The sequence below is a fragment of the Pelodiscus sinensis genome, chromosome 2, assembly GCF_052426305.1.
Source record: "Pelodiscus sinensis isolate ZL-2025 chromosome 2, ASM5242630v1, whole genome shotgun sequence".
Taxonomy (NCBI): Eukaryota; Metazoa; Chordata; order Testudines; family Trionychidae; genus Pelodiscus; species Pelodiscus sinensis.
Window position 1 is genome coordinate 163,773,727 of NC_143053.1, and position 27,427 is coordinate 163,801,153.

The 27,427-nt window shown below is 45.7% G+C and overlaps 1 protein-coding gene across 1 annotated transcript in view; it reads right to left on the reverse strand.

Moving 5' to 3' along the window:
* CNTNAP2 (contactin associated protein 2) overlaps positions 1-27,427 on the reverse strand; it is a 1,659,707-nt gene that overhangs the window by 174,279 nt on the left and 1,458,001 nt on the right. The window contains exon 16 of the mRNA XM_075921713.2: positions 583-753. Within this exon, the coding sequence (XP_075777828.2) occupies positions 583-753 (171 nt within the window). The remainder of the gene's footprint in view (positions 1-582; positions 754-27,427) is intronic.

Here is a 27,427-nt window from a genome sequence, read left to right on the forward strand (position 1 = left end):
TCACCAAGCTGTCTTTTGAAAATTTGCCCCATGTTTCTTAAAAATAAATAAGTCACTCTCTCTATGCTCATTTTATTTTGCAGCATGTCAAGCTGTTGTGGCCGCTTTCTTAGGTCAGAGATTTTACCAGTGTCATAACCCATGTGAGCATAAAGATTTGGTTATTTCAGGGTTTTTCAGAATTTAACATCACATGTACGCCTTCACATCTTTCAAATAATTGATAAAAATAGTCATATAGTGCTTTTTTCTTCTAGAGAATGACCATGGCATACAACACATATACATACTCTTCACATAACATAACTAAATTAGGCATGTAATTTTTAAAAAGCCTTAAGATTTAGGTAATATCTGCCAGCATTTTTTTCCCTCCTGCTACGACATCTCCATGACTATTTCTAGGGGTTTCCCCTTGCTAAGGTAAATTACAAATATTAGAATCAGTACATTTGGATTTTGCCCTACATCACAAATAGCTTTTATTGGTTGACACTATGTGTGGAATGATGGAAGTTTCTTGAATCTCATTTTTTTGTTTTGTTTTGTTTTCAATAAAAATGGTGGAGGAAATATACTTACATTTCAGCTCAAGTTTGATGAAGTCTGTATTCCCCAAATTCTCAAGAAACACTCCATCAGGGGCTGATGTTTTGAAATAGAAAGAGATGTCTGCACTGGTTTCCCCTTGGAATGTGGAGAAGTGAAGGTAGGATGATGGAGTAATGAAAGATGCAGCATTCCAATAATTCCCTGTGGAAATGCAAGGGACAAAATTATGTCTTTCAGTGCTTCCTCTGAGTTGTCATTTACTTGTGTAATCAAAACAAGAACAGAAGCTGAGGTCTTACAGTGCTTTCAGTAAGAGAAATCATTCCAGTGCTACCTTGTTACATTTCTGTTTTTACAGATAGTTTGGTAGATTTCAAAAGTTAGATTCATAATATTGTGAGGATATTTTACCCCAGGAGATACTTATTAAAATGTATGTATGTGTTTGTGTACATGCCCCAAATCAAGAAAACAACTAAATAGATGCTTCACGTTAAGCATGTCAGGCTACGTCTAGACTGCATTGCTTTTTTGAGATACTGGATATATCCCGAAAAAGCAATGCCGTGTCCAAGGAATGCGTCCACTATTTTTAAAAAATATTCAGAAGAATGGATGCACTCTTTCATCACCCCTGTAAATCTCATTCTGCGAGGCATAAGGGATGGCTTGAAAGAGCACTTTCTTTCACAATTTGGTGCCGCATAGACACACCAAATTTTGAAAGAGCCTCTTGTGTACCGGAAATTGCATATCTTTTTCCAGTTTAACGGTGCAGCCTAGACATAGTTTCAGTAATCCAATTTATGACATAGGACATTAAGGTGAGGGTGAATATGTATATGCAAAATGTCCAGTCATATGTTTGCCTGGCCTTCATCATGTTTAAAAATCTGATTTGCACTCATGTATACATGACTGCATGTATAATTGATTGTTTTCAATTGCATCTATCTGACTATATTTATCTTTTTCTTTTTGTTTGAATAACACAAAAATACAGAAATTGAAATTGAACATGACAGAAGGGATTCATGTATTTGATAGTCTCCATTGGTTTGGGTGAATAATATTTCCACTCTATGGGGTACCCCCACAGTCCTCTCTAACAATCAGAAAGTGCAGTATGCACTGCTCCAGAGGAGCCCTGTGTTATCTACTTGCATAACAGCACTCTACTTCGGCCATGAATAGACCATTTGAGTTATGCCTTCATTACCATTTCCTGCTTTCCCAATGAGATGCTGGGGATAGAGTCCCTCACTCCTCAGTCAGACCTTGGGGCAGAAGACACACCCTTTGTTAAGTCAGGCCAATGTATGGGGGACAGTTCCCCCAGCCTGGGTCCAATGGCAGGCTCATGGTGCTTCCTAAAGTGAACATTCCATCCTTCCCAAGGAAGCCCCAGACTCCCCAGCCCCAGATTGATGGGAGGTGTGGCTCATACCAGGGTCATCCGAAAACAAGACTGGAGCCACACTAGAGAGGGAACTTGGGGTGGAGCTTGAGAGCGGAGCTCTACCTGGCTGTTTAGGGAGGCATGTCCTTCTCCAGACTATGATGCCCATTGCCCATATAACTAACTGACTAAAAGACAAAGTATTATATACAATTTTACATTTTAGAAAACTTCTCATCCTCTCTCTCTCGACACATAAAGGGAAAAAGCCAAAGTTTTGGACACTGGAGTTTCTGATCCAGATGATGCAACTGTGAGAAGGAACGAGAGATCAGCCTGTCCTTCCCATTTATTTCCTTAGTTGGAATCTGGGGGTGAGCAAGGGTGCATGTGTAGACCAACAGATGCTGCTCTCAAAATTCCTCAGCTCCAGGCTCACGAAGCATATGTGTTCCCACAGTGGAATACACACAGGGACCAACATTCAGAGAGGAGTGGTCATTACATCTATCTAGACTCATCTAATTTTCACTACAAGCTACGTTAGATGAGCTTCCCTCTGGAGTTCTGACCTACATTCTGCTAACAAGTCCAGAAGGTCTTGGGACCCAGCAAGATTGTAGTTTGCCTTCCAGAGTGTCAGTCTCGTCTTGCCCCCCTCCCTTCCCTTTGCTAACCACTAGAAACACCTGTTTCTCAAAGTTCCATCTTCCCCTGTGTGAACCTGATCCTGATTTCCATGTTTGCTGAAAGACCCTTGCTGCAGGTCCTAGGAAGGCCTTTTGCCTCAGATTGGTTTCTCCCAGCCAGCCAGATCAACTAAGAGGATGCGCATGTTATGCTTCTCCAGTATTTGACCCTTAGACTCATTCAGCTTTAATGTCTTGTGACAGTTGGGCAGTTGTTAGAATTGTCTGACCTCCCTGAAGCCCTGAAACACCCCCTCAGAAAAAGTATACATAAAACATATTTTGGTACAGCTCTATATTCACCCACAAGTAACTCCATCACTCTCATAAAAACCTCTGCATACATAAATGAGAGCAAAGATATCATGCACAGACTGGGGAAGGAAGACATCTGTTTACATACATTTTCAACACTGCTGTAGCCCAGTTCTGCTCCCTTTGACTTAAATAGGAACTGGATTGGGCCCTTTGATAATAATAAAAATCTAACTCTTATATACATTTCAGAGAACTCTTAGAACTCAGGCCTCCAAGGTCCTGAGAGCCTTGTCCGGAATCCAATAACACCTCTAAGCATGCATTTAACATTAAGTATTTAAGTTGTCTCATTGACAAATGCATGGATGAGCTCTGTGTTACAAAGACTGTATTTTATACAGGTTGTACCTCCCTAAATGGGGACTCTCTGGTTTGACAACATCTGTGGTCCAGTAGGACCACAGAGCCCAGGAACAGGAAGGTCTGGAGGAGGGGCTAGAAGCGTGGTGTGTGTGTGTGTGTGTGTGTGTGTGTGTGTGTGTGTGCGTGTGGCGGGGGGGCTGTAACTCACCCAGGAGCCCTGTGGTGGGGGGCAGAGGTGATACTCTATGATACTCTGGAAAAAAGAAGATTCTAGCACACCAGAATCACTGCACACATAGTTTAGAAATGAAGTTGGAAGTGTGAGGGCAGGAAAACTGTATCGATCTTGAAAGCCCCCTCCCAAAGGTATAGCAAAAATTATTTCATTCTGCTGACCAATTGTAGGGATTCTTAGTTATCATTTCACGATCAAAAAAAGAGTCTTCTAAACAAATCTTTAGCACAATTCTACTGTCTATGCTAATTTATTATTGTGCAAGTGTATTGTGGTAGTACCTGGAAACCTTACATATGAGTCAGGACTCTGTTGGTGTTGGGCACTGTACACAAAGACAGCCCCTGTCCCAAAGAATTTACAGTCTAAGAAACACAATAAGTATATACCTACACAGCAGACACACATTTCTTTGGAGTACTCTTTCGTTCCCTCATCTCTAATAGCTTCAGGACTGCTGACGTTACAGGTTTGCTTCAAGGCCTACATATCCAAGTGAGCAGTAGAGGATGGCATGGATGCTTTAATCCAAATTTAGCTGACTGCTGGTTAATATGAAATGTAGTTAAGAGTTGGGGCAGAAATGTTGCTGGCACTTTGAATGACCTTAAAACTTTTCTTTATTGTATTTTTCAGTTTATTGCAAAAATGCTCAGAACTCTGGATGATGGTTCTCCAATGCAGAGTTTTAAATGTAACTAAATGAAATAAAACTAGACTCCCCTTTCTCCCTTAGTCCTGCTCACACAGAATCTCTCTCTCTCTCTCTCAGTAAAGATGTAACCTTAGACAGAGTGGCAGTTCAGTCTTGGAGCAAAGGTTTGGGTTTTTTTTTTTACCATTTTTACCAATTATGCTATACTACATTTTCACAAGTGAAATTTTAGAGGGATTCAAACAAGAGCTAGGGAAAATACATTGTGTTGTGTGTCATATGTGTTTTTATTTATAATAATAAAATAATAATAATAATTAACAAATAATCTTTTCTGCTGCAGGACATAAGTCAATCATTGACAGGGGATATAAACCAAGTGGTCCTGGGATTAAGTTCTATAATTACTTACTACATTGCTTTCGGCTCAATTTTTATTCTGCCCTTACTGATGCAAAACTCCCATGAACTTCCTATGAAAAGCTGCTTCATTTAAAATCCTAACGGGATTCTCAGTAAGATTCCAGTAAGAATCAAGAGCAAAACACTTTAAATCCCAAGTAAAACCTGAATAAGGACTATCAGATTTGCCTCATGAAAATGACAGATGGAATTCAACATTGAGGAGTGTAAAGTGCTGCAGTTTGGAACAAAGAATTCTAACTACATATCTACAGGGGCAGCCCGTGAGCCTATGCAGGATAGGCGGTCGCATAGGGCACTGCCGGCCCAGGTGCCCGATGATGACATCACGGCCATTGACGGCCATGCAGGCGGGGGCACCGATCACGCCTTCCGCCTGGGGCGCCAGCTGCTACAGCTGGCCTCGGGCCGCTCCTGCATATCTACTATATATCGGAGAGAGTTTGTCTGTCTGTGCATCTGTGTATGAGTCTGTCTGTGTGTCTGTATGTTTGTTCAAGAACTTCTCCTAAACAGTAAAAGCTAGAGCCACCAAATTTGGTATGCAGCTTCTTATTATCATAACTTAAAGCAAAGTCAGGGTTTGGTTGTGCCAGGAAAATGGGATGTGCCTGGCATGGGATTGCTTCTCATAAAACCATACAGAAGAGAGACAGAATCACCAGGCAGGTGAAAGGGGCTGGTCGGGGACATGCTCAATGCTTCTGGGACTGCCTCAACCCCAACCCCCAGGTGTACTTTAGAAATAGCAGGGAGGAGGGATCCATTGATCGTCCTTCCATTCATATAGGGACGCACAAAACTATACAGAATCATCAAGCAAGTGAAATATGCTGGCAGGGGGAACCTCCTTCCCCTGGTCTTCTCTAGCCCCAAGCCTCCCTTCCCAGCTGCCTTTTAGGGAAGACAGGAGGGGCTGAAGCTCTCCCCTTCCTGATTCATAGGGGAACATTGCTAGCTGTTCACCCAGGGGAAAGTGCACAGTTTGCTGCACTTCTCATGCTGGGTGAGGAGTGCAGAGGGCAGATGAACCTGAACCAGGCTCAGCTGGGGGACATGCACCCCTCCCTCTTCTGTGCCTGTTGGAGCTACCGTGGCCACGGAGAGTTGCTTCTTACCTGACCCCAAGTTGCTGTGCTGAGAGAGGGCTGGGATAGTCCTCTCTCCCTGGATACTGGGAGAGTAGTCCTGCATACTGAATCCCTCACGCCCAGCCCTAACATATTATTTTTCAAAATACAGAGTTCAGGACCACCAAAGCAATGCTGGGGGTGTCTTCTAATCTAAGTTAGGTGAAAGAAATTGTGAAGTCACCATAGAAAGTTCTCTGAAAACTTCAGCTCAGTGTGGTGCAGCAGTGGTCAAAAAGGCTAACAGGGTGTTAAGAACTATTAGGAAGGGGATAGAAAATGAGACCGAAAATATAATGATGCCACTATATAAATCCATGATGAACCCATACCTTAAATATAGTGTCCAGTTCTGGTCTTGCTATCTTAAAAAAAGATATAATAGAAGTGGAAAAGGTTTCAGAGAAGGACAACAAAAATGAAATAGCTTCCATATGGAAAAAGATTAAAAAGATTAAGGCTGTTCAGCTTCAAAATGAGACAATGAAGAAGGGATGTGATAGAGGCCTATAAAATCACAAATAGTGGGGGAAAAGTGATCAGAGAACTGTTATTTACACTTTCCCAAAATACAGAAACCAGCAGGTAACTCGATGAAATCAACAGGCCTCACGTTTAGTACAAACAAGGGGAAGTACTTTTTCACACAATATGGAACTCCTTGCCATGTGATGGCCAAAAATATAACTGGGTTCAAAATAGTACTAGACAGGTTTGTAGAGGACAAGCCCCTCAAATGGCTATTAGCCAAGTTGGTCAGGGTTCAGTCCCATGCTCAGGACAATCCTAAACCTCTGACTGCCAGCAGCAGAAGATGACAGAAATGGATCACTCCAACTGCCCTTTTCTGTACACTTTATTGAAGCTCTCATACTGGCCACAGTTGGAAACAGGCAGACCCATTGACAAGGGGAGCAAAGTGGGAAATTGCTCCAGGGCCTGGTGATTCAAAGGAGCTTGGGGCCTTTAGCCACTGCTGTTGCTACTGCAGCAGTGCCTGTTACTGGAACCCCAGGCCCTTTAAATCACAGCTGGAGCGCTGTTCTGTGTGGCTGTGAGGACTGTGTGTATGTGTGGGGTCAGTGCAGTGCTCCAGGCGGCACTGAGTAATGGCTGCCCCACCCTACCCCTTCTGACCGAAGCCCCGCTCCTTCTGGGGTGTGGAGCCACCCCCTCCCTTGCCTGGCAGCCCACAGAAGATATCTGCTCCCTTGGAGACAGGATACTGAGCTCCCTGGATCATTGTTTTGACCAGCTATGGAAGTTCTTATGTCCTTCAGCTCATGTGAGGGAACTAAAATACCAGTGTGTATAAATGTAACCTCTTGGGGTGTGTCTAGACTACATGCCTCCTTCGACGGAGGCATGTAGATTAGCCAGATCGGAAGAGGGAAATGAAGCCGCGATTAAAATAATCGCGGCTTCATTTAAATTTAAATGGCTGCCCCGATCTGCCGATCAGCTGTTTGTCGGCAGATCGGGGCAGTCTGGACGCGATGCGTCGACAAAGAAGCCTTTCTTCATCGGCACAGGTAAACCTGGTTTCACGAGGCTTACCTGTGCCGATGAAGAAAGGCTTCTTTGTCGGCGCATCGCGTCCAGACTGCCCCGATCTGCCGACAAACAGCTGATCGGCAGATCGGGGCAGCCATTTAAATTTAAATGAAGCCGCGATTATTTTAATCGCGGCTTCATTTCCCTCTTCCGATCTGGCTAATCTACATGCCTCCGTCGAAGGAGGCATGTAGTCTAGACACACCCTTGCATTCGGAGTATACAGACTGGTGCCTTTTTAAGACTGGTAAATCCATATTTTGAAAACATGCAGTTAGTGGTCTTAGGGCGGTCATCCAGTTATCTTCTCCCTTGCAATGGCATTTACTAGCACTTCTTTAGGCAGCTCCTCTCTGTCTTTTCTTTCTTAGCATGACTGAAATTCATTCTCTGGGACTATCAATTTCCTTTTTACATCCAGCTTCCATTGAAATAGAGAATGGCAATAGCAGAACTGTAAAAGACCTCAGTGCTTTTAGCAACAGTACTGGAGAATGAATGTTGCAACGTCAGGCAGCCTTTATGTATTACAACAGACCAACTCCTCCAGGGTCCTCATCTGCAGCAAAACAGATTTTATATCAAAATGATTATGTGAATAAAATGTAAGAATAGCCTCCTATTTCAGTGAAGATGGATTTGAGAATGGGAAACTGCATTGTGCCACAAAGTAATGGATTGAGGTTATCCATACAATTATGCTCAACAAATCAAGGTTTTTCCTTTTGTTCCTTCATTCGGGGAAAATAGGGATATACATACAAACTATGAAACATTGCCACCATTACCCACACGCAATAGTACCTTACTCTGAAGGAATGTCACTGGCACCCATCAGAGAGGGAGGAGAGGCAGAGTGGCAAAACAGAGCTTCAAATGAGGTATGTGAAGTGCTAGCTGATTTAAAGTGAGGTGGTGCTGTTCTGATTAACTGTCTTGGTATGAAACAGCAAACATTTCAAATTAAATTGTATTAAACAAGACCAACAACAACCTTGTCAATGCACTAGAATACTTAATTCCCACCATCCGAAGATGGACAAATTATTGGAGGATTACAGCAGAGGCAGCCATTTAAATTTATATTACTCTCCACTGTCACCCTTTCTGCTACTCCCTCTCAAAAAAGGACTCTAGATTAGATTTTCATTTTGAAGATAAAAACAGCCCCATATCTTTAGGCCAAGTAAAATAACGGTTGCAAGTCTAAAATAAAAATGGCCGAGAATCTCTCTCTCTCTCTCTAAAGATGAGCTCAGATTTTATAAATGGCAAAGATAGCACAGTCGTGGCATGTGTGATACTGCAAGCAATTCAGATTTTAGAGAGAATGAAGGGTGGAAAGCGGATACAAGTAAGTTTTTGTAAAACAGCTCTCTGGAAAAGTCTGGTGAAACAGTGTAACATAATGCGGTCTGATCTCTTTTCACTAAAATGGACTCCTCGTGAAGGACAAAAGTGTTCAGATTAAGAGATATGAATGGAATCAACCTGACATTCTACCTTCATCGGCCTTACAGGATGTTCATAGGAATTTATCGTTTCAGAAACAGAAGGTCATCAGTATACGTAGATATAGATGAATAAACAACAACTATGTCTGGTACAGGAGAGCTGCAGTTTTATTAGTAATTATAAGCCTCTCTGCTTTTCACACTGTTTCCCCCATGCAATGTAGATTTGTTTTCTGAAAGTTCACTGGGCACTTCCTCACTGAAGGCCTGATCCTGAGATGTGCCAGCCACCCTCTGTGAGGTCCTGAGTGCCTTCAATTCCCATTCACTTCTATAACAAGTTCTCCTTCAATGTGATGCCAATTGTTTTCAACTTGGATCTGGTAGAATCACCTCTACAGGTAAGAGGAGGATTCCATCTCAAGGCATATTCAGTCCTCTCTCTCTCTCCCTTTCTCCCTCTTTCTCTCCTTGCTAAGAATGCCAACAAGTATGCCTATTACTGCTAGTTTGAGCGGTGGTTTCTGTAAACTGGACATTTGACCCTCGGGAATTGAAAGGAGGCTGAGAGCAGCCATCTCCTTATTACAGAGAGCACTCTATAAGACCTAGGTGGCAAGTTTTGGTCACTACAAATTAAGCTTTACTTAACCCAGTAACCCAGACATGAATGGCTCTATATCCCATTACCTTGTGTCACCCGGTTCCCTAGATTCTCTGCCATCACCGATGAAGGATAAATCAACACCACTGATATTTTTACACTAACATTAGAGTGAAGCAACATGTCTTCCTCAATTTTGGGAGACATTTTGGAAGCAGTCAAGTTAACAAATGGCATAAGACATGTGGCATTGATCAGTGGCTAGAGACACCGAGGTCAGTGTTTGTTTTACTCAGTCAATTATCACGTTTGCTGAGTCAAAGGAAAAGTGCGAGCACATTTGTCAACAAAACGGTTGCGTCAATGACAAGTTAACTCGATGATGCAGAAAGACTTCCTACCCTTACAGTGTTGCTCACAAACCCATTTAGAAAATCATGCCTCTTGGTCAAACCATGTAATCATGATGTGCCCCTTGTCATAGCTGGCAGCATCACTTTCATCCATCAAAGCGGTGAAAGGTCCTGATCCTGTATGGTTCAAAAATGACTGCATGCAATGTGCTGACAGAGCTTGAATGGTGCATGTGAGCTGGTGATCTTTTACACACTTCTTTTGCAAATACCGGAACCTGCAAACATCAGCCTGATCATCTCTGTGCTCTGACCAGCATGGTGAGTGAGACTCTTTCGAAAGCATCTTTCGAAAGAGCCTCTTTCGAAAGATCGCGTCTAGACTGCAGGCGGATCTTTCGAAAGAGAAATCCGCTTTTTCGAAAGAGAGCACCCAGCGAGTCTGGATGCTCTCTTTCGAAGACGGCCTCTTTACATTGAAGAACGCCTTCTTTCGAAAGAGGAACTTTCAAAAGAAGGCGTTCTTCCTCGTAAATTGAGGTTTACCGCCATCGAAAGAAAAGCCGCGTTCTTTCGAAATAATTTTGAAAGAACGCGGCTTGAGTCTGGACGCAGGGGAAGTTCTTTCGAAAAAAGGCTACTTTTTTCGAAAGAACCCCTGAGTCTGGACACGGCCAAGGAGTCCTGGTGGCCACTCTGGGAACAACCAGGAAAACTTACTCTCCTCTCCTCCAGCCCTGGAGCCATTAAAGGGGTAGACCCTGGCCATAGTGCCTGTGCCAGCTCCAAGCCTGCCAGCCCAGAGCCAGCAGTCACTGTCCCTGACCCAGTGGCCCTAAAACATGAGCCAGCAAGCCACTGGCAGCCAGCCCACCACTGCCCCCCAGGAGCAGTCTGCCAGCTCCCAGGAGCCTGCTGAGGTCCAGAGAAGGTGGGCGCCTTCCTGGTCCAGGATGGAGATCATGGACCTTATTCAGGTTTGGGGGAGGAGCCCCCAATGTCCATGATCGCTGTATTAGACAGAGGAATGTGGCCGTCTATGGCAGGATAGCTGCCAGCCTGGCCACCAAAGGCCACATGCGAACCCAGGAGCAGGTTTGCATGAAAATCAAGTTGGTCCGGCGAGACCCTGAGCTTCCTTTCCCCCTTCTTCCCCTTGCTTCCCCCTTCCAGCTCCCTCCTCCCAGGTTTCCCCCTCCCCTCTCCCGCCCTCTCTCTTCCCCTCTCCCACCTCCTTTTCCCAGTCTCCCCAGTGGCTCATCCTCTCCCAGTTTTGTTCAAGAAACCAAGTTTCTATTTTTGAAAATACGTGTCTTTTATTTGACATCAGGAAAGGGGGCTAGGGATGGGTAAGTGGAAGGACGTGAGGGAGGAATGGGGCACGAGCCCTTGGTGGGGGGTCTGGGGTTCCACGAGGTGTACCGGTAGTTCGGAATAGGAATCCTAGTCCGAACTACCTAGTTCGAGCCCCGTGTAGCCGTGCTGCACGGGGTTCGAAGCAGCGGGGATTTAAAAATGGCGGCTCCCCACTTATGCAAATGAAGCCCGGGAAATTCAAATCCCGGGCTTCATTTGCAAGTGCGGAAAGCCTACATTACCCTCCTAGTTCGAACTAGGAGGGTAGTGTAGACATACCCTGAGGTACACAAGCAAGCGGGGAACCCTGAGAATTGTCTGTCTGGGGTCCCTTTAAGCACGGAGCTCAGGCAGCAGCCCACACACTAAGTCCTAACCTGATGCCATGCCTGCATTGGTTCCAGCCAGTCTTAACTTCAGTTCAGGGTCCACTCAGTGTGGACGTGCTATTTCGAAACAGAAAACCGCTATTTCAAAATAGGTTTTGTTTATAGATGTGTTATTTTGAATTAGCTTAATTCGAATTAACTACAGGCAGTCCCCGGGTTACGTACAAGATAGGGACTGTAGGTTTGTTCTTAAGTTGAATTTGTATGTAAGTCGGAACTGGTACATATTGTAGGGGAAACTCTAGCCAAACATTTCTCCAGAGCTCAGTTTTATTCTCCCACACCTCACTTCCCTCAGTCTTTTATTCTCAACCTGAGGTGTCTGTTGAGAAAAGCCGCTCCGCATCTCCCTGGTCTGTTGGGGGGGGAGGGGGGCGCTAGCTTCGCGTCTCCCTGGTCTGCTGGGGGGAAGCAGCTAGTGCGGGGTTGCCTCACCCCATTTGTAAGTAGGGATCCGATGTAAGTCGGATCCATGTAACCTGGGGGCTGCCTGTATTCCGAATTAAGTTAACTTGAATTAATGCTGTAGTGTAGACATACCCTTCCACACTAGGCACCATCAGGCACTGAAAATACTTAAAAAACAATGATTAATCCTGCAGCACTCTAGAGACTAACACAAAATGTAGATGATATCATGAGCTCTCATGGGCACAACCTACTTCTTCAGATGAATGGAGTTAAGGGGTCCAGAGTGCCAAATAAATAGCAGAGAAAGAAGGGAGATGGGGAGAGAAAGAGAAGGAAAAAATGGGAAAAAATTGTCAGAGTGTCCATGCTAAATGAAGCCGATAGAGTGGGTTCTAAGTACTCGTAAGTACCCAGTGCTTGGCTTTTTATGTCATAAGGATGTGGCATGTAGTGGGTAATCCAGTTAAGGTCTTTGTTTAAACCGCCATAGCAGGTATCAAACTCTGTCTCAAAGATGCCCTTTGCGTCACTCTGGCCCTTTTACCCAGTGTACTGGACCTCATCCCAGATCTCCAGCACTAATACCTCTCTTCACTAAAATCCAAAAATTCTGGCTCTTTGCAGCTGCCCCTTCCCTGTAAGGAAGTACCCTTTTCACTCTCACATTCGGGACAACAGACAAAAGAAAAAGGGCATGCAACATCGAGACAAGGCACGCTGTCCATAGAGCTGAGGAACAATCGTTGAGCACTGAATTCCACAGAAGATTTTCTTTGTTTTAGGTTTTTATTTTTTTTTTGTGAGGGAGAGACAGCGAGGGTTTTTTTTTTAAAAGGATTAAAATGACTTCTTACAAGGCTTGGGCCTGCTCCCATTGAAGCCAATGGGAATTCTGCCACTGCCTGAGAGTAATATAGAATCCACAGTGGATCTTCTTTAGACTAAAGCCTAGACTGTGGGTTGCTTTTTGCGGTCTGTATTGTGGTGTTGTGTCAAAAGCCACATTTTCATAGGATGAGTATGGAGTGTTTGCATTGCAGCCAGACACAGGCAAGGGCGGAATTTCAGGAGGGTGGGGGAGCAGCCGTGCACTCTGGGGCTATGTCTAGACTGCAGGCTTCTTTCGAAAGATGCTCTTTCGAAAGAGCATCTTTCGAAAGATCGCGTCTAGACTGCACGCGGATCTTTCGAAAGAAAAATCCGCTTTTTCGAAAGAGAGCATCCAGCGAGTCTGGATGCTCTCTTTCGAAGACGGCCTCTTTACATTGAAGAACGCCTTCCTTCGAAAGAGGAACTTTCGAAGGAAGGCGTTCTTCCTCGTGAAACGAGGTTTACCGCCATCGAAAGAAAAGCCGCGTTCTTTCGAAATAATTTCGAAAGAACGCGGCTTGAGTCTGGACGCAGGGGAAGTTTTTTCGGGAAAAGGCTACTTTTCCCGAAAAAAACCCTGAGTCTGGACACGGCCTGGGATGCAGCTTGCTTTTCATCCCATTCTCCAGGTATTCCGAAATAGCTACCCTGTTCCACGAGGGTTAAGGCATGTGCTGAAATAGCGCATTATTTTGAAATTTGGCGCTGTGTAGATGTGCCAAATTTTGAAATAATCTATTTTGAACAACAATTGAAATAAGATGTGCAATTTGCATAGTGTAAATTGTGTATTTTATTTTGAGTTTAGGGTGCTGTATAGACGCACCTTAAGGGAGTGAGGGGAAAGTGCTTCCATTCCATACATGCCTCTCACACTTGGCTGGTGATGGGAGTAACGTTAGTTCGAACCAAGGGGTTTGGTTCGAACTAACACGTCCCGGCGCACACTTTCACTTTTGAAACAGCTGTTGATTGGAGTAACGTGCCGGCGAGATCATGCTAATGAAGCGCGGGATATTTAAATCCCTGCTTCATTGACTATTTCAAATGCCTACATTTGCATCCCTAGTTTGAACATCCCTTAGTGTCTGAGGAACGGGATGAAAAGCAAGCTACATCCCAGAGCACACAGCTGCTGCCCCCTACCCTCTCGAAAATCCACCCTTGGACAAGGTTCACTCTGAGCATGACAGTCCCAATTCTGCTTGGGATGTGCTTAATTCAGTGAACATGAATAGGAAACTATCAATAAAAAATAAATTAACAATTAAATCACAAGACTGAGTGAGTTTAATTCTCCCTTCCATTCTCATGATGAGCTTCAACTCTGAACAAGAAATTATACTTATCTATTTTGAAGGTATTATTGTAACAAAGAAGTCATGTCATTGGCTACTTAACCGCATTGTTTTTAATGCAGTTTCACCCATTTACACTAACTCTGAATTTGGCCTGATGTCTTTCATATTACTGTTATCATATAGATATCTCACCTAGGGGTGGGCAAAAGACTTAGGAGAAAAATAGGAATAAATCAAAACTTTCTGAGAGTCCAAAAATGTTGACAAAGGCAGTGTTGGCAATCTAAAGAACCTAAAAATCTTAAAAATGGGTGTGTTTAAAAATAAATTTGAAGTTCTTTTTTTGTCTTCTTTTTTTTTGGGGGGGGAAGGCACTTGTGCACCACACCTCTACAAGTTTTTCTCTCCAAATATAATGGCTAGAAACTTACTTAAAAAAATCTAACCTGAGAGTGTCACCTAGTCTTACGTTTGTAAGAACTAGGGCAGTAAGAAGCATGCCTAATTTCATTCAGCTTGTGATAAAATCAAAAGACTTGACAAGAAAACAAAGACTTGTCAATCTTGAGAGCACATTTTCTGAAAAGTCCTTTAGAATTTTTGGAAGATTAAATCAATTGGGTTTTACAGAAATTTAATAAGGATCTATGGCATGTTCTCTAAAATAACCTGTAATAAAAGCAATAAAAAATGGAAGCAGGCGTGAACTAGGGGTCTCCAAACAAACAATACACAAAATTGGTTTCCTTTCTGTTATCTTACTTTTCCAAAGTTTAGAAATTATTGTACAGTACCAAGTGATCATCCTGAAATTCAGTATAGTAAAGAAATGTTTCAAATGAAATATAAAGACAAAGAGAGGAACAAAAAAGCAGTATTTCAGACTGTTTACAATGTGCCACACAGATTTGGGAAAGCAAGGAAAATTCACAGATAAGAAGATTAAATTTCCAGAATAACTTGTGAAGACTTTTACTTTAAAAGGAAGGAAGGTCTGTGCTTAAGTTATTGGGTAGAGAATTTAAGAAATCTCAATTCAGTTGCTGGCATTGACACTGTCTTAATGAACAGCCTTGGGCGAATTACTTATCTCTCAGTGCCTCTGTTTCTCAGAGCTGAAAAATAGGGAAAATATACCTTTCCTCCCAACCTTTGTCAGTGCTGTTTTTGGATCCACATCCTGCAATTAATTGTAACCACATGCAATGAATTATAAAATTGTAATGTTAGCCTGCAAGCTAATTGGGGCAGGGACTTTCTTCTTGCATATGTACTATGCCTAGCAAGATAAGGCCTTGAACTCAAATGGTGTGCTGAGTATGCTAATAAATTAATACACATGCAGAGGAAGGATCACAGTGCTTGGAAGTAGTGGTCAGACATCTTGCAGACTTAGACAAAACACTGTCAGCATACAACGCAGTGATCAGCAATACGTTATCACTAGCAGCTCTTGTATGAGTAGGTGCCCCCAAGAATTAATGGGTGTTTAGCAATCACTGGCAGCCAGCTTTCTCCTACCCCTCCAGTGCCTCCCGCCCACCAGCAGCTCCAGGGATCAACTCCTGCATCTCCCAGCCACTCTGATCAGCTGTTCCACAATGTGCAGGAGGTGCTGGGGAGTGTGGGAAAAGAAGGGACAGAGAGCTCTTGAGGGAGGGTATAGAACTGAATGGAAGTGGAGATTTGAGGGAAGATACGAAGTGGGGTTGAGTACACCCAGGGAAAGGAGGAAGCCGGTGCCTTTGATAAATGCTAAAATAAAAATCCTTTGTTTAAAACAGTGAGGCCTGCATAATACAAATGATAATAATTTTCCATCACTATATTTATAATACTTTTCCCAAACACACTTTTTCTTGAGTGAATGTGTTAAATATTTTTTGGGCCATTCCAAAATGTGCGTGTAGTGGTGTCAACACAGCTAGCTATTGGAAGAACAGATGTATGAAGATCTTACACTTAAAACGCTAACATGAAAAACATCTAGCTACCTGCTAAGAACCAAATGTTTCTTCTTAGTGCTTTCTAACCCTGCAGGAGTGTAATTATCTCATGATGACCAAGATGCCTGTGTTGTCACATTGCTTGAATATGACATTTATTTCCACTTTAGGTACAAATAAATTTAACAACAACACACTTTGATCACTGGAGATTGCTAGTAAATTTCACTTGGCGACTGCTGTGACATTCACTTCATTCGATTGTTTCTGATCTTACACAATCCAAAGCAGAGGGTTCTGTAAAGCTTTTTTTATTATAAGAACAGAAAACTTTATCATGACAGCCAAACTTTTTAAAGGAGAGCATCACAATCGTTCTTGTACTCAGTGATGCTACGCCAGACATTCCTGTTGATCATTAGGCCAAAGGTCCTACTATCAAGTGAACATAAACTGTAGCAAGCTTTAAGAATCATTTGTAATAAAAGATGTGTAACTAAGGCTATATCTACACTACAAGCCTCTTCCGCAAGAGGAAATGCAAATAGAGTGCTCATTTGTATATGCCATGCTCTCATTTGCATTTCCTCCTCGGATCCCTTTTGTGCAAGAGGTTTTTGTGCAAAAGAGCGCTGTGTAGATGGCTCCTTTTTGCACAAAAATCCCCTTTTGCACAAGAGCTGTTCTTCCTCATTTTTTGAGTGGAAAATGTAGCTCATTGATAGTGGGAAGATCAGAAGCTTAACATTTAGTCTACTATCCTGTTTGTCTGACCCCGTGTTTTAACTGCAAGATGTAGTTAGTACTCATATTAGAATGGAAAGTTTCAATATTGCAATATGTACCAACTGTAAGGGAAGTTGTAAGTGATAAAGAGCTGACCTAAGTAGCCTGGTTGGAGAAAGTGATCTTGGAACTGCTTGAGTCATTGGCTGCAAGCTCTGATTTCCATAAAGAGCAGAGATCGTACAATCAAACATGACTACTTCCATCTCACTATTTCATTGTTACTGGCTAACCAATTATAAAATACGTATATCTACAGATTTATATATAAAGATTACAGAATTTAGACTACACAAAAGAACAGTGGTTGGTTTCATGTTATACTTGGTCTAAACAAGAGAGACAGATTGGCAAAGATGCAAAAAGCGTGGGCTGCTTGTCAGTGGAGGCAGGCTTTGATCTGTGGAATCCTTCTTCCACTGCCAGAGGGAGGATTTTTTGACATTGCAGTTTGCAGTTTCATTCACCAGAGGAAGCTGGACTTTGTGAATGGAAGGTATTATTAGTGAGATAAATAGATACTTGCCTGCTTTGTGTGTAGGAACACATGACTGGAAGGAATTTTCTACGGTCATTGCGTCCTGTCCTCAGCTATCATAGGCAACCCTTTCATGTGGTCCCCCTCATAAATTTAACAAGCTCCAGCTTAAAAGTAGTTAGTTTGTTTCTCCAGACTACTTCTGCTAGGAGGCTATTCCAGAACCTCACTCCTCTGATGGCCAGACACTTTCTTTTAATTTCCAGCCTGAATGTATTCATAGGGAGCAGATCCATTTATTCTTGTGCCAATATTATACTTTAGATTAATTAGATCGTCTTCCTTCCTGCTGATTAGTCCCCTCGGCTACGTCTACACTGGCGTGAATTTCCGAAAATGCTTTTAATGGAAAAGTTTTCCGTTAAAAGCATTTTCGGAAAAGCATGTCTAGATTGGCAGGATGCTTTTCTGCAAAAACACTTTTTGCGGAAAAGCATCCGTGGCCAATCTAGACGCGGTTTTCCACAAAAAAGCCCTGATCGCCTTTTTCACGATTGGGGCTTTTTTGAGGAAAACAGTACTATGCTGTCTACAGTGGCCCTTTTGCGCAAAAGTATTTTGGAAAAAGACTTTTGCCCTAACGGGAGCAGCATAGTTTTTCTGGAAAAGCACTGATGATTTTACATGAGATCGTCAGTGCTTTTCCGGAAATTCAAGAGGCCAGTGTAGACAGCTGGCAAGTTTTTCCACAAAAGCAGATGATTTTCCGGAAAAACTTGCCAGTCTAGACACAGCCCTCATGTATTCATAGACAGCAATCATACACTAATCATATTTGACTGAGCTGGTATCATAAAGGACCAGACAAGGTGAAACCTTGGTCTCATGGAAGTTGGCAAGAGGTTTTCCACTGATTTCAGTAATATCACTCTGGGCTTGTTGGAAGGGAATATATTTTTTTACAAGAGTCCACTGTTATCCTATAGAAATCATTTGGGCAGGAAAGCCCCTGCTGGATAGGAGGAAATTTAAGGCTCTAAGACGGGGTGGGCAATAATTTTTGCCCGGAGGCCACTTCAAAAATTTTTGAAGCAGTGCTGGGTTACCCCAGAAGTGGCATAACCTAAATGGGAAGGGGTGGAGCTACCCCACCCTCGATTATTATTGGTCTGGTGAGGGGGAGCCCCTTTGCCCCCCTTCCCACTAGGCACCTATGCCCTGGAAGAGGCTTGGCACACTCCCACAACCCCAGGCCAGGGTCTGGGGGCGGCAGAGCGCAGGAAGCCTCCTTCCACCCTGCGAGTAGCATGTGGCACTTTGAAGGGCTATGGGCTCCTCACAGGGCTGGGGCAGGGTGAAGCAAGCTTCACACAGCTCCCCTGCCCCCAGGCCCTAATTGGCCTGGGGGAGGGGAGAAGCAGGGCCTCCGCAGTCAGGATCCACCCACTTGATGGGCGGGATCCGACCCGCGAAGGCCCTTTTGGCCACCCCTGCTCTAAGAGCAAATTCATTGGCTAAAACACACGTTGACACCTTAAGGTTGAGCTTTTCACTCAGATTTAGTCTTCAGGTTGACTACTCTAAAAAGAAAGGAAAATGAAGCTTACTTACCTGCAAGTGGAGTTCTCAGAGATGACGCCGCATTTTTACATTCTTGAGCCAACCAGTGCATTATCCATAAGTGGGAATATACAGAGTCAAAGAATCATACAGTCTCGACTTCCCTTTTTCAGTCACTCAGCACTGCCTCGTAGCTGCCTGTAGTCAGTATCTGCAGTCCCGCTCGGGTTGCCAACCCTTACAGTTTCATTGGGAATCTCTTGGAATTGAATTCTCTCTCTCACACAGGCAACTGCAACCCATCTGGAAGATTTTCAGTTGCTATAATGCTGGTGATGCAGAGGGACAAAGGCAGGCTCCCTGCTGGCCCTGGTTCTGTGCTGTTCCTGGAAGCTGCCTGCACATCCTTGTGGCGCCAGAGGGTGGGTGGAGGGCAGGCAAGCTCTGCATGCTGCTCCGCGCTGAGCACCAACTCTATAGCTCCCATTGCCCAGGATAGGGAATTGTGCCCAAATGGAAGCTGCAGGGGAGGCGCCTGCAGGGAAGGGCAGTGTGCGGAGCCACATGCCCCCTCCCCAAGGGCTACAGGGATGTGCCAGCTACTTTTAAGACCGGTGCAGGGTGCCTGCCTCAGCCCTGTTGTGCCACTGACTGAGAGTCACTTGAGCCCACACCCTTCCCACCATCCTGCACTCCAACAGCCTTCCCACCCTGAGCCCTCTCACGCACCCAAACTCTCTCCCAGAGCCTGCGACCCACCGTGCACCCAACTCCTCTGTCCCAGTCCAATGAAAGTGAGTGCAGGTGGGGGGAAGAGAGTAACAGAAGGAGGGGGAAATGGAATGAGTGGTCTGGGCCTCAGGAAAGCGGTAGGGCAAGGGGACTGGGTTTGTGTGATGAGACAGCTGGCAGCCCTAACCCCTCCCCCCCACAATTTGTTTCAGGACTACCCAATAGATCAGTGATTTTCAATCTTTTTATATTTTCAGACCTCCTCCCCAAATTGGGGTGCAGACCAGGGCCGCATTATGACTTTCGTGGGCCTTAGGCACTTTTGCCTTCGTGGGCCCCTTCCTCCATAATAATATCAATATTAAAAATTATTTTTGATATAACTTTAAATACTTCAACATTTTATGTTTTTGTTTTAGGCAAAATGTAATAGATTTTCATGGGCCCTAAAAGTTTCATTTTTTTCTGATGTGAGAAAAAAATTAAAACATTTTCTTCGACCCTAAAAGTTCATATTTTTTTCTTCTGATTTTAAAAGAAATTTAAACAGTTTCGTGGGCCCCTAAAAGTATCATGGGCCCTAGGTACTGTGCCTCCTGTGCCTAATGGATAAGTCGGCCCTGGTGAAGATCCTTTGGAAATCTCATATACAGCCTGTGGACTCCCAAAAGTCAGAAGATCACAGGTTGAAAACCACTGAATTCAAGCTGAAGATGAGCAATCTGGGCTCCTGTATTAGAATCTCGATTGTGACACTGAATTGCTATGTGACTTTGATAGGGTGACCCAGAATCCCATTTTTAAAGGGACAGTACTGTATTTAAATCCTCTTGCAGGTGTCCTGACTTTTTCTTAAAAATAAGCTAATTGTCACATATTTTCTGTCTCTTCACAAAAGTACTAGCGTGTCCCTATACTGGCGGAATCCCTTCTTACCAGACACTCCTTCTTGTGTGAACACTAAAGCCTTAAAGATAAGAAGGAAAATAAAAAGAATTCAACTACACCTTATGTCTTTTAACAGAGAAAACTTGATGTCCATTTGAACATGTATACAATTGATTGCCTTTGAACTTGCTTGAATAGGAGTAATTTTACCAGGCATCTTGTATTCAGCATAGGGATATATGGTCACCTTAGATTTTAACAAATCTGAATCTTCTGTATCTCTAGTTGATTTCTCTGAGGCTACCTCCAGACTGCATCTCTCTTTCAGCAGAGGGATGCAAATAAAGCACTTTGAAAGTGCAAATGAGCCTAGGATTTAAAAATCCCGGACTTCATTTGCATACTCACATTCCAGCGCTGTGCCGATCATGCGCCATTTTGAAAGTGAAAGTGCTGTGTAGTCGCGGTTCTGCTGACAGAGGGGAGCTTTTTCAAAAAATGAGGAGTACAGGATCTATCAAAAAAGCTCCCCACTGTTGGCAGAACTGTGGCTACACTGCACTTTCACTTTCGAAATGGTGCGTGATTGACACAGCGCCGGAACGTGAGTATGCAAATGAAGCTCTGGGTATTTAAATCCTGGGCTCATTTACACTTTCAAAGTGCTTTATTTGCATCCCTCTGCCAACAGAGGGATGCAGACTAAAGGTAGCCTGAGAGATTATCAAACAGAAGTCAAATGCTGAACCTTTCGAGTTTCAACCATTACTAACTAAAAATCTGGGGATCAGTTTACCTTGCCTGCTGTTGCAGTCTGTAGATGATCATATATTTTTTGTCATTCTTAGGTGTTCAGTTTAAAAATAAAATAAATGAATGAAGCAGTGCTCATTGTGATCAGCAAGAAAAAGAGGAGGAAAACAACCTCCTCTTGCTGTCCCATCATATAGCCTTGGTGCAACAAAACTTCTCAATATATATACTGTTTTTCAGCAAGTCAAGGTCATCTCATATTTTTCTTGCAATACTGCAGTCACTCACTATATACCTCCTCAAAGGCAGCACTCTGCCGAAAGCTTGTAAGATACTATCATATATATAGTAGCCCAGTGTCTGTGAGTCTGTAACGCTGAAATGCTGGCTATATCCTTTGGGTGGTGCTATTGCCTGAAATGCTGGCTATTCCCTCTGGGTGGCCTGTGCTTCATGGAGACTGCGGGGTGCAAATGGCTGCTTGCTCCCCCACGGCAGCCCAGTTGAGCGGTGCAGAAGTCAGCCAAGAACCACGGCGGGAGGCAAAAAGGGGTGGGGCAGTGATGTGCAGTGTGACAGCAGCTCCGGCCCCACCCCTGACCATGAACGTCACCTCCCCGCCCTCCTTTGCCTCCCGCCGTGGTGCTCGGCTGACTTCTGCACCACTCAGCCAGGCCGCCACGTGGGAGCAAGTGGCGCAAGCGACCGTTTGGGCTCTGCAGTCCACCAAGTGAGAGGCAGGAGGGGGAGGAGAAGAGAAAGAGAGAGACAGAGAGAGAGGCAGGAGGCGGAGGAGAGCTGAGTGGGGGGGAGGTAGGAGGAGGAGGAGAGAGAGAGAGACCCGAGGCTCAGGAGAGAAGACCAACGTGGAGGAGAGACCTGAAAATCCCGTCTTATGACAGGCTAATTGTCTAGTTACATGATAATGAAGAAAAAGTGAGAGCAAGAGAGCAGAGTCCTGCCAACTAAAGCACCAATTAATGACAGACTTGAGTTTGCTTTTCTAAGTAATGGGAAGGTAGAGGATGAGGGAAGATGGGTTTCCAGCTCTGCTGATCTCATCTTGCCCCGTCTGATTTAATTTCTGGACTTTCAGTAGAACAGATGAACCATCACAATAGCCTCCCTCTTACCTCCCATTTGTTAAGCAAAGTGAACCAAATGCCAGAAGAGGCAGAAGGATTACATCAAGGTAAATGCACTCCACAGTTAACAGGCCACAGGTCCTGTTTGAGATCAGTGCTGATTTTAGCTTCCAAAGGCACGCTAAGGAAAGAAATCTAATAAAGAGCACAGACCACCCACTTGCAAGAAACACTTCCAGAATTCTGTTTATTGCTACAGGCAGTTTTGTCCCTACTAAATTACCAAGAGAAGTATCTGAGTTTAAAGAGAGAAAGCTTATTTTCAGATGAATTATTTCCTGTCAACACTTAACAAGTGGCTAATAATCATTTGATTCCTGTGACATTTTATTTATTATGATTAATAATAATATTGCTAATCAAAATGAATCCTCTTGAGTAATTATATGAATACATTAATTAACACCAAAGGAACTGCACTGTTAAAGGCCCACACATGCAAAACCAAAGGCATGTGAGTTCACTGTCCCCGAGTGCTATGCAGTACCTAAAAATATTGGATCCCACTGGTTCAGTACTATTTAAATGTCCTCTTACTACAGAATGGCATTAGTTACTCCCCTTTCAGGGAAAAGACAGTTTGTTGGCACAAAATCAGCAGCATGTTCAGTTTATTTTTATTTATTGCCTTTAACGCCAACATTTGCTGTTCAAATCAACCAAGGGAGCAAACACTGTTAGCTTCCAGTACATGGAGTCAACAGAGTAGTGTATGTGGGTTAAGAATGATTATTCAGCAAGGTCATTTGTTTTTCTGCTGCCAGAAGCAGGATGTTGATAAGCCGACAACTGGTCTCTTTTCTTATAAGTTTCTAGCTTTGCATTTTTACTCATCCCAAAGGGTGAAAGTAACTTAAATTTCTTATAAGTATTGTCCTATAACAACCTGCCACCTCTTGAGGTGTCAGATGTCTTCTTAGGAGGCTTTGTTTCACTTACTTTCTACTGTAAATTGTGTATCTGACAGGACAGACTGATTTAACAGTGGTGGGGGAGAGGTTGTCCCAATCTCTGTTTCTACTCTGAATATAAAACTGCTTCTCTTCAGCAATGGGAACTGTCTTTATCATCTATTAGAGTGAGACCCAGGCAGTACAGTTATCTCACATCACACCAGAAGTGAACGTATTCCACCTGACAAGAAGTAAAAACTGAAAAACCCGAAGAAGATTTGTAATGTAGAATATCATGAATGTAAAAGTATATGTCATTAAAGCAATAACTCTGATTTTCTGTTATTAGTACAGTTTCCTTCCCATTGGAGTGTGTGTGGAGGCATAGGGCAGGGGGTTGGTGATGCAGAAGGCCAAGGGCAGGGGGTGGGAGGCTCAGGCCAAGGGTGGGGGTGCAGGTGGCTCAGGGCAGGAGGTTGGGTTTGTGTGTGAGGGGCTCAGGGCAGGGAGACAGGTGTGTGTGGGGGGGAGGTGCAAAAGTCAAGGGTGGGGGTGGATATAATTAATATTCCATATTTGGGGTAATTTAACTAAGGAATCCCCTAGATACAGCTGTTAGGGGGAAAAAACCAAACTTTTTTTTAAAGAGCACATGGGGGGGGGCAGCACTGGGGCTCAATAATTATAACTAGCTACAAGGGAGCTGCAGGCTATCGGGCGGGGGGGAGGGAGGGGCGGAAGGAGGCAGCAATGTGAGAGACCTCCTATAAATAGGTCCCCAGCCCTTAAATAGCTCCTTAATGGCTATTTAAATAGCTCCCTGCCAACTTTTTCAATAGCCCTCCTCGGCCAGCTATTTAAATAGCTCCCTGGTGACTCTTGCTGTAGCGGCGCACCAGGGCGCACCCCCTTCCTTTCACCTCTGCTCATTCCTACAATTTTAGATGTGAAACTATGCATTTTAAAGAAGAGTCTTGCTTTTCCCCTTCCTTGCCCAGGCATACACACACTTAAAGAATCAAGCATGTTTTCTAGTCAGCTGATTATTTATCCCTGCGACTACTGAAAACTGGTCAGCAGAGTTTGTTGTCACAAAAGCAAGACGCTTTTTCAAAAATAAACAATGGAGGGAGGGTCTTGGCAGCTATACTTTAGAGCAGAGCCAAAGCCTATCTATAATGAGATGAACTAGTATTTCACTGCATGGCAGATGTTACTTTTGATTTAAAATGTGCAGGACCAGATTCTACAATTAACTAGAGAGGTGTAGATCATAAATTACTCTACTAAAATCTATGGTTTTCCTTTGCTTTTACTCTTCATATGTTCTTAAAATGTCACTGCTGTAAAGTTGTAACTAGCCAGAGTCCATCTAAGGGAATGTCTACACTACTTGCCAGATTGGAGCGAAGCGATCGATCCAACGGGGGTTGATTCATTGCATCTAGTATAGACATTATATATCAACCACCGAGAACTCTCCCCCCCAACTCCAGTACGCCACCAGAATGAGAAGCATAGGTGGAGTAAATGGGAAACTGTCTGCCTTTGATTCGCTGCAATACGTAAATCTAAGTTGTAGTGGGGTCTATTTGAAAACATGGGATGGTGGGCGGGCGAAGCCCGCCCACCTTCTAAAAGCCCCTCCCCAGCCTTATGGGAGGGACACTGGACCCATGTCCAACTAAGTGCTTGGGGCAAATAATGAATAAAGGATCAAGGAGTGCGGGTTAAAGGTTCAAAATAAGGGAGCCGGATGGGGACACCGAGCAGAGAACCCCGGACAGCGCCCACTGCTCCTCAAAGCTGTCGATGGAGCCAGTGGACGCCGCCCAGAGGAACTCTGCCCGGATTCGTGACACAAGGGAGGAGCGGAAATAGGCCCCACAGTCGCAGAGAACCCCCTCGTCTAGCATCCTCCTCCTGGTATTGTAGATGGTGCTCTTAGCTAGAGCCAGGAGGAGGTTGACGAGGAGGTCTCGCGACTTTGTGGGGCCACGGATAGGGTGTGCATAAATGAATAGGTGGGGGGAAAAGTGCAGCCAGAACCTCAATAAGAGGTTCTGGAGGAGCCGGAATAGGGGCTGCAACCTGGCGCATTCGAGGTAGGCGTGCGCCAGGTTCTCCCTCACGCCGCAGAAGGGGCAGGTGTCTAGAATGGGGGTAAACCGCGCCAAGTACACGCCCGTGCTCACGGCTCCGTGAAGGAGCCGCCAACTGATGTCCCCGATGGGCCGCGGAATCAGATCGGAATAGACGCTGGCCCACCGGGGTTCCCCACCCTCTACGGGTCTTAGATAGTCCCGCCATTTGGTATCAGGGCGGGACACGAGGGTGGGGAAATGCAGGGTGTGGAGCACGAGCGTGTACAGATGTTGCCTTGGCGCGGCTTGGAAACAGACCGGCTGCAGATTTTGCAGCCGGCTGGGGGTCCAAGGGTGGGGAGGCCGGGGGGGCCCGTGGAACAGGGGCCCAATAATAAGGGACGGAGGCTTTGCAGGAGGGGAGGGGCGGGGTGTACCCTCTCGCAAGGACCGCTGCAGGAAGTCGAGAGCGGGCCGCGGCAAAGCCGCCTTCACCTCCTGGAGTAGGCGCAGAGGGGTTCGGGGGGTGGAGAGCCCCATGCGCCGAGCGAGCGCTCGGGGATCCACCCAGTCCCCCCTGTCGTAGTCCAGGAGGTCTCCGACCGTGGTGGTTTCTGCCAGGATCAGCCTCCGGCGCACCGAGGGAGACTCCGCCACCTGCACGCACAAGGCTGGATTGTGGAGCAGGGGCTCCGCGAGGAGGTCTGCCCCCTCGGAGGCCACAACGGACCTGGTCGCCGAGAACAGCTTCCAGGTCTGGAGGAGGTCCTGGTAGAATTCCGGCAGCTCTGAGAGGTCTCGCGGAAGACCCCTCGGATGGATAAAAAAGAGCTGCCGGTCGTATCGGAGCCCTCGGAGGCGGCGGAGGAAAGCGCGCGCCAAGGTGCCCCATGCCGGACTACCTGCACTGAAGAGGAGTCTCTGCAGGGCCTGGAGGCGGAAGGTCCGGACCTGGCTGCGTATGCAGACCAGGCCCTGACCCCCCCCCTCCAGGGGGAGGGACAGGACCCCTGCAGAGACCCAGTGCAGTCCTGGCCAAAAGAACCCCAAAGCTGCCCTCTGGAGCTTGGCCAGGACCTCCGGGGCCGGGCGCAGGGTGTTGAGCCGGTGCCAGAGCATGGACAGGACCAGCTGATTGAGTACCAGTGCTCTCCCGCGAAGGGAGAGACACCGGAGCAGTCCCGTCCATCTCCGCAGCCGCTCACCCACCCTGGCCTCCAAACCTTGCCAGTTTTCCGGCGGAGAGGGATGCGTGGCGGATAAATAAACGCCCAGATAGAGCAGCGGACCCGCGCTCCACCTGATGGCCTGAAGCGCGGGTGGGAGGGAGCCGGCCCGCCACCCGTCCCCGACCACCAGGCCAGAGCTCTTGACCCAGTTGACCCGGGCGGAGGAGGCTGCCGAGTAGACGGCTTGGCAAGCCTCCACCCGCGCCAGGTCGCCCGGGTCCTGGACCACGAGGAGCACGTCATCGGCGTACGCCGACAGGACCAGCCGCAGCTCCGGCTCCCGAAGCACCAACCCCGTCAACCTCCTACGGAGGAGACAGAGGAAGGGCTCGATCGCCAGAGCGTACAGCTGGCCCGACAGCGGACACCCCTGACGTACCCCCCGCCCGAAGCTGACCGGCTCGGTCAGGGTCCAGTTGAGCCTGACCAAACACTCCGCGAGGGCGTACAGCACCCGGAGAAAACCCACAAACCGGGGCCCGAAGCCGAAGGCCTGCAGGGTGCCCAGGAGATACCCGTGGTCCATCCTGTCGAACGCCTTCTCCTGGTCCAGGGACAGGAGGGCGAACGACAAGCCGTCCCTACACCCGAGCTCTAAGAGATCCCGGACCAAATACAAGTTATCAAATATACTACGGCCCGGGACGGTGTAGGTCTGGTCGGGATGGATCACGTCCGCCAGCACGGACCGCAGTCGCAGCGAGATGGTTTTCGCTACGATCTTGTAGTCCGTGCTGAGGAGCGAGACGGGACGCCAATTCCGTAGGTCGCGGAGGTCCCCCTTCTTCGGCAGTAAGGCGAGCACCGCTCGCCTGCACGACAGAGGGAGGACCCCGCTCTCCAGGGACTCGGCCCAGACGGTGACGAGGTCCGGGCCGAGGACGTCCCAGAACACGCGGTAGAACTCCACGGTCAGCCCGTCCATGCCCGGGGTTTT